Source organism: Pimephales promelas, chromosome 8 (genome assembly GCF_988280905.1).
Source record: "Pimephales promelas chromosome 8, fPimPro1.hap1.1, whole genome shotgun sequence".
Taxonomy (NCBI): Eukaryota; Metazoa; Chordata; class Actinopteri; order Cypriniformes; family Leuciscidae; genus Pimephales; species Pimephales promelas.
The window spans coordinates 36,705,101-36,713,891 of record NC_142776.1 but is presented as its reverse complement, the minus strand read 5'-3'; the positions used below and the strand labels follow the sequence as shown (position 1 = coordinate 36,713,891).

General features: G+C 34.6%; 1 protein-coding gene across 1 annotated transcript in view; it reads right to left on the bottom strand.

Annotated features, from left to right (window-relative positions):
- tox2 (TOX high mobility group box family member 2) overlaps positions 1 to 8,791 on the bottom strand; it is a 141,484-nt gene that overhangs the window by 31,160 nt on the left and 101,533 nt on the right. Inside the window, 1 exon segment of the mRNA XM_089134493.1 lies at positions 3,361 to 3,594. Coding sequence (XP_088990619.1) covers positions 3,361 to 3,594 — 234 coding nt within the window.

The window sequence follows — 8,791 nt, the reverse complement described above, 5'->3', positions numbered from 1 at the left end:
CATACATACATATCATATATATAAAAACTATAAAGTTTTATTATTCAATCTTAGATATAATTAAATATAAAATTAGTTAAAAAAAAAGTGTTTTAAAATTATGAAAAATATTAAAAACTACTAATATATTATTACATATACGAATATATTAATATATTACTTAATATTAATATATGAATATGTTAATATATAATATTACATATTAATATATTACTTAATAATATATTCATGTCAATATATAATTGTATATATCAATATTAAACTATTCAAAATTAGATATATAGACTTTGAAAAATAAATGAAAAAAGTGAAAGAAAATATTAAAAAGTAAACACTAAAGACTAGACTTTTATATTACAATAGAAGTAGTCTTTAATAAATATATATATATATATATATATATATTAAAAAAGTAAATATTAAAGACTATTCTTATATATTATTATTATTATATATTGCTTAATAATAATATATGAATATGTTAATATATAATATTATATATTAATATATTATTTAATAATAATATATGAATATGTTAATAGATAATATTACATATTAATATATTACTTAATATTATATTCATGTCAATAATATTATATATTAATATTAAACTATTCAAAATTATAGATAGACTTTGAAAAATAAAATGAAAAAAATGAAAGAAAATATTAAAAAGTAAACACTATAGAAGTAGTCTTTAATATATATATATATATATATATATATATATATATATATATATATTACTTAATAATAATATATTCATGTCAATATATAATGTTATATATTAATACTAAATTATTCAAAATTATATATATATATATATATATATATATATATAGACTTTTAAAAATAAAATGAAAAAAGTGAATACATCAACACAGAAAATAAACAATTTCATGTCCAAAACTATGTTTTCAATATAAATTAATAAAATCTCATACCAAAAATATTCATATGTGATTTGACTAGAGCATATGTCTCTCTCCGAACTGTCGGAAACGCAGAGTGAGGATTTGATTTGAATCAAGTCCAAACATGTTGTCAGTCCAATGTTTTTTTGGATAGTGAGCATGTTGAGTATGTAGTGCAGTGCACTGGCTCCTCATACTTACATCGTCTTATTGTGGAGAAGATTGTTTATGAAGTTTGTCAACGCTGCTCTAGTAAATGAAAACGAGTTTGCGTGCGTCAGGGTAACTCGATAAAGAGTTTTTTACACACTAGTAATATGTGCATGGTTGTGAATGTGGTTTTGCATATAGTCCACATTCAAATGTGTATGCATGTGCATGTCGCCTATACGTGCACAGCTGCATACTTCCAAACTAAAGACTCCTGGATCCAATTAATGTGCAAAAACACACACATTCGCACGTGCATGAATATACACAGCATATGTCAATTACACACACACACACGCCCACGCCAGGTAATGCATTCTGGGAATAGATTGGAATCTGGCCTTTAAATGCTTCAGATTTATATACATTTAATTTGATTAAGTGTAAACAAACACACATGAGCCATACACACACACACGTGCCCTCCATAAGCGCACGGCACATTCCAGGGGAAAATGAAACGCAGGATGAATGTGTTTGTGTGAGCGTCACAGAGTTTAAATGCATTAGCGTGTGTGTTTGTGTGTGTCGAGGAGCACGAGCACTTCCAAATACCACTGGGAATGAAACGTGCTAATTGTTCCCTTTGTCCAGACGGCATTTTTATTAAAATCCACCAGGATTGAACCAACAATACCAGCTGACTGAAAGACTTCTGACTTATGTTGACTGGCTTTAGATCGACTCGGACCAGGTATAATTGCACCGGACTTAGGCCGGACTCTTCCGTAAGCTTGCTGAAGAACAATGTCATTTAAACATCATGTAAGTTAATTCACTCTTTGTATTCTCCAATCCAATTAAGCATGCAGCGTTGCGATAATGAGGGATTTCGAGCTGCCTGCGCATTACATGCAACATTCAAATTAAATTCAAACTGACACTTTCAATAAAAGGAGAGGATGACGGACAAGCAGGAGTAATTGGTTTTCTGGGACAATGAAAATGAAAAGAAGGATAGAGAGAGAGAGAGAGAGAGAGAGGAAGAGAGAGAGAGAGAGAAACATGTTTTTGCCAGCAAATCACAGTGAACAAAAGACGTCAAGATGTGAAGTTAAAATGCAGAGATTTGTAAACACTATTGAGACGCACAGAAAACATTCACACTGAAGTTGCTTTTAAATAAAGAGAGGAAATAATTCTCAAAGCTCTCGTCTGGCGTTTATGCTCCTTTATAACGCGCAACAGATGGCTCCGGAAATAAAAATCACATTAATTATTTTCGACATATATAAACCTTTCAGACCTGCCATGACCTCTGAGGTCATTCACTGATGATTTATGATTCTGTAGCCAGAAAATATAATTATGATAATCTGTTTTTTTTTTGTTTTTGTTTTGGCCGTGCAACACTTCGTGTTTTTGAAGTCTCTTCTGCTCACCAAGGCTGCGTATATTTGATCAAAAATACAGATATTATTAGAATTAAAAACATCTGTTTTCTATGTGAATGTACAGTAAAGTGTCATTTTCAGTCTTCAGTGTCACATGATCCTTCAGAAATCACTCTAATATGATGATCTGACTATTCTCAATCTTTATATTTTTGTGGAAAACCCTGATTTATTTAATTTTTGATGAATAGAAAGTTCAAAAGAACAGCATTTTTTTATTCTGTAACATTGTTTACAGTCACTTTTGAGCAACTGAATGTTTATGCACAATAAAAGTATTAATTTCTAATGGGGCGATAATCGCATCCAAAATAAAAGTTTGTGTTTACATAATATATGTGGGTGCACTGTGTATACTTATTTTATATATATATAAATACACACACATGCTTGTATATATTTAAGAAATATTTTCATATATAGATTTCTATATATATTTTATATTCTATATAAATATCAATATTTTATATATACATATTTTTTTTTCTTAAATATACATGCATGTGTGTGTATTTATATATACAAAATAATTATACACAGTGCACCCACATATATTATGTAAACAGAAACTTTTATTTTGGATGCGATTAATCGCGATTAATCGTTTGACAGCCCCAATTTCTAACTTAAATCTTACAATCATTGACTACAAGTCACTAATGCTTTACAAAAAGCGAATGCGATAATTTTACAGCATGCATTATTGTCAGTTATTAGTCATTTTTTAATATATTATAAGTCAATATTGCTCATTTTAAGCAAACAACACATAATGCAAGCCATAATGCAAATAAATGACGCCGCTCGCTCTGTGAAACGCCAGATCTCTGGAGGAAATGTACCTTTGAGTGGTACTTCGCTTCCTCTTCCTGGGCGGAGCTTGAGGGGGAGGGCGTGGCTGACTGACTTCCTGACGACGACGGGGAACCGTGTGTAAAGGAGCCTTGGCCAATCTGAGAGCTGAGCTGGGACAGGGCGCTCATGGGGTGGGGCAGTATCCGGGCAGATCTGTTTAGCATGGGGCTGTGGTGGGCACGGGGGTAATAACTGCCCGCTTGCCCCGCAAACGCCGGCATCTAGGGTGAGAGAAGAAGACCAGACTTTACTACGAGTAATTTTGAAAAGAAATAACCAATTGAGGCTGTTTCGCCGCATCTACAGAGACCCTTTCAAAAGATACTCGCTTCTTCCCTCACCCTTTGCAGCAGACGTCTGATTATTGGTGGCTAGTTGAGGTGAAGCTAACTTAAAGGAGTAGTTCACTTTTAAAAAAAAACTTTTGCTGATAATTTACTCACCCCCATGTCATCCAAGATGTCCATGTCTTTCTTTCTTCAGTCGAAAAGAAATTAATGTTTTTGATGAAAACATTACAGCATTTTTCTCCATATAATGGACTTCAATGGGAACCAAACGGTTCAAGGTTTAAAAGACAGTTTCAGTGCAAACTGTTCAAATGGCTTTAAGCGATTCCAGACGATGAATAATCTTATCAAGCGAAACGATCGCTCATTTAAAAAATAAATAACAAAGTTTAAGTTTTATAAGCTCTAATGGTCACCTTGCTCTGTTCTGTGATGAGCGTTCGTGACTCTCCTGTTCAAACTCGTTCATCAAAATGACCGAATCTTTTTTCGTGTCATTCATTCAACGAACGAAATGAACGAGATGACTCTGGAAAAGATTTGTTCATTTTGATGAATGAGTTTGAACAGGAGAGTCACGAACGCTCATCACAGAACAGAGCAAGGCGACCATTTGAGCTTATAAAACTTAAACTTTGTTATTTATTTATTAAATGAGCGATCGTTTCGCTTGATAAGACCCTTATTCATCGTCTGGAATCGTTTAAAGCCCTTTGAACAGTTTGAAGTTTGCACTGAAACTGTCTTTTGGATCTTGAAGTCCATTATATGGAGAAAAATCCTCAAAAACCATAATTTCTTTTCGACTGAAGACAGGATGGCATGGGGGTGAGTAAATTATCAGCAAAAGTTTTTTTTTAAAAGTGAACTACTCCTTTAATTCTATTATAACTACAAAACAAAGCTCTTATCAATGCGTTGACCTAATTTAAGGAGGCCATGGATGTATGACATGACGCTATGAAAAAAAAATTGCAATGCAACTGAACCCTGGGGTTTTGAAAGTGTCCTTTATAGTTTCAGCCTGACTTGTATCATAAACAGATTAGAGAGTGATCTAGATAGATAAGCATCATTTACTGTAAGTCATCAACCGCACTTCTCTCAGCATGAATTTCAAAGCTACTTCAGAAAGCCACAACGCCATTGGCGCTCAACCCGGAAGAATCCCAAAGCAACCACATTAATGACTTGACACTTAAAAACAACAGCAAGAATTCACCACATAAGACATAAATCATATATGCATTAACAATTGAGTAAATCAGCATACACATAGCAATGCATATTGTGCGAATTGTGGTCGAAATGGTGCAATCCTCCATCCTGCGACATTAGGTTAAACCTGATTGTGTTTAATAAGATGCTGAAATGCAGCGCAATGATGCAACTCTTGATTTTACATACATTAGTACATGCAAATCCCCTTTTTTTCAAAGCAGGCATTGCTAAATTAAGTTAGTTAATTTGCTAAAAACGCACCGGTTCTAATTTCCCTCGAATCAAAACTGAGCTCTCGCATTTTAATATTTCACCGTGTTTCATTTCCGTGGCTGCTCTTCAAAAGGCATCTCATCAGGAGATGCGAGCGGATGTCGACGGCAGGACTGCGAACGGATGTGTTAATTTACACATAAATAGGAATACTTAGCCAGCCGCAAATCAAAAAGAAAGCCAAATAGAGAAAGTTGATGAACTTGCATTTATTAGCTCCATGAAACATTCACGAGTTGAGCTGAATTAAACATCAACTGTGTGCTTTTAAAAATGATTCATGAAGTCAGAAAGGTCTGGGCAGAGTAAACATTACCGTAACGGCTGAGATCTTAGCGAGAGCTTGTAATAGTGCTAATTAACCTCTCAAGACTTGCTAATAGATGAAATTTAAAATGAAAGAGCAAGAAAAATGCGAGCGGCTCGGTTGAATCAGCCTGGAATATCCAGGACATCCAACTATGTGTCGGTACAAAAGCAGACCTGAAACAAAGGCTTTCCTCATTTAGACGTTTCAGACGTGGAAAACTCAACAGCCCTCCAGAAGCAGCGCAAACACAACCTCCAACCTCAAATCAAATTTCAGAAACACCATTAGTTCAATTTTCAAATGCAGCGAAATAGCTTTAATGTTGGCGAGAGAGAGAGAGAGAATCCATTAATTTGCCATTTTCCATGGAGTTGCTCTTTAAGGGCTTTCACAAACCAAGAAGCATTGAAAAACCAATTAATCAAACATGAATGGCCTATCATAGCGACGGCAACCCCATTTCCATAGCAACCGCTGCCGGCCAAGAGCATCACCCTCTTCTTTAATCTGGGCGCACAACACACAAAAGACAAGAGAGAGAGAGAGAGAGAGAAGCCAATGGGCTCACTGAGCGAATTTTCATATTACGGCCCAATTCTGTGATTGGAACCTTTGTTGGGACAAAAGGTACCGGGACGACTCCGCAGTCAGCCGCGAAAACCACCAATCTATCATAGTCTATTCTCTCTCTCTCGCTCACTGAATAATTTATGGTATTTGTTTCCAAAGCATCATTGCAGCGCCCTCGTCCCGTTTGAAATTCTGAATATCATTTCAATAGCGTTGACTCGAATTACTGGCCCATTTCTTGTTGAGGAAAAATATAAATATATATTAAAATGAAAAAAATGCACACGATTAACTGTGTTTTATCTCTCGTTCTGTTTAGGGACCTGCCAAATACACAACCAGATGAAATTCTTAGGAAAGCTCAACAAAATAACCATTTGCAGAGATTAGAGATGCACAATCCTGTCTAAATTGCTATTTTTATTTATTTATTTTGCTTCAAACGTTCTCCCAGACAACTAAACAAATTAACATGTAATTACTAGAGGTTCTGACAAAATGCTAATTGCTGCAGTCTAATTAAAATGTTTAATTACTATGAGATTGAGTGAATGATTCAATGACTCACTCATAAATTCTTCACTTGTTTCATGACTGGATTAATCGGTGCTTTTTGAACGAATCTCTTGAATGAAAGATTCAATGACTCGCTCATAAATACTTCACTTGTTTCATTACTGGATGAATCAGCGTTTTTTTTTTTTTGAATGAATCTCTTGAATGAATGATTCAATGACTCACTCATTAATACATCACTTGTGTCATTACTGGATGAATCAGCATTTTTTTAAATGAATCTCTTAAATGAATGATTCAATGACTCGCTCATAAATACTTCACTTATTTCATTACTGGATGAATCAGCGTTTTTTGAACGAATCTCTTGAATGAATGATTCAATGACTCGCTCATAAATACTTCACTTGTTTCATTACTGGATGAATCAGCGTTTTTTGAACGAATCTCTTGAATGAATGATTCAATGACTCACTCATAAATACTTCACTTGTGTTATTACTGGATGAATCAGCGTTTTTTGAACGAATCACTTGAATGAATGATTCAATGACTCACTCATGAATACTTCACTTGTGTCATCACTGGATGAATCAGCATTTTTTGAAAGAATCTATTGAATGAAAGATTCAATGACTCACTCATAAATACTTCACTTGTGTCTTTGCTGGATGAATCAGTGTTTTTGAACGAATCTCTTGAATGAATGATTTAATGACTCATTCATATATCACTTGTTACTGGATGAATCAGTGTTTTTGAACAAATCTCTTGAACGAATAATACAATGACTCACACATAAATACTTCACTTGTGTCATTAGATGAATCAGTGTTGTGAACAAATCTCTTGAATGAATGATTCAATGACTCACTCATAAATGCTTCAATACATAGATCACTTCTGGCGCTTTCCGGCGCTTGCACAGACCGAAGCGCCCGCGCCCTCAGATCACTTGGACGTGGCTGTGGTTACAAGAGGTAAAAACGATATAAATACTGTTCGTTTTCTCACACAAACCGCTCGTTTCGTGTCTTAGGCCATCAATATGTACTTACATTTACGAGTCATTAAATCATGTTTAATTTGGACTTCTCTGTGCGTGCTCTTTGAGGTGGTGACCATAGACCTCCATTATGTGACTGACAGACAAGAACGGTTTGACCTAAAAATATATAAAATTGAAACTAATACAAAAACAAAGACGCCTCTTGGATGCCCTTGAGGTAAGATAAAACATACCAAAAATTCATTTCAAAGTGAACAATCCCTTTAATTTCAACTAATTCATTGACTAGTATCGGTAAAGATTATTTAATGGCCCTGATCAGTGTTTGATAGTCAACAGTTGTGTTTTTATTACACTAACGTCAGCAAAGATACTATCACATGTACTGCTCATTGTTAGTTCATGCATTAACTAATGTTCAACTTTATTACAGTAACAAATCTGAAAGGATATATATAAAAAAAAAACATGCATGTTTTCATCAATATTTACTGTCCTTTAAACAAAGTACCGTTTCAATTAGATTAACATGAGACTTTTATTATTTTCTAAAGCCATAGCTCTCACATTTCACATTAAAATAAGCAATTCTAAGCGAACGAAATCAGCAAACGAGCGAGTGTTTTGTGAGCGTGGCCGGCCCTGTTATCCCAAACCACATTTGCTTTCAATTTATTTGGAGTCACGGTTATAATCAAAAGAATAAAGACGAGCACCTTCAGCAAACGACTTCTCTCTTTACTGTCAATTTAGACAAAGCAGTCGGCGTGAATTGTTAAACAAACAATATATTGTGTGCTGGCTGCTTACTTGCACATTTAGATGACATATTGAATATTTGTTTGCAATGCTGTCTGTTTGCAGAGAGACAGCGTTTTGAGAGAGAGCGAGAGAGAGATTGATCAATATGGGAGAGTGAAAGAGAAAACCTGCCCTGCTGTCTCTAATAGTCATGTGTTCAGGCTATATAAAGCAGGCTGGATGGCTGTACAAACATCATGAAACAGTCTCACAAAGGTTAGTGGTTGCCATAGGTACTGTATGCTAATTGCTAAATAGTATAAACCTTGATGGGGGATGGTGTCTGGTTACGGCTCAGACTGAGATCTCATGTTCATAGACACCAATGATTTACAGTACATTGCATATGAATTTCTACTGCAAAACTCAATCTCCTCCAGTCCTTCTGTATCTGAGTGACAGTTTACACTGTTTTAGTGAGTAAAAGT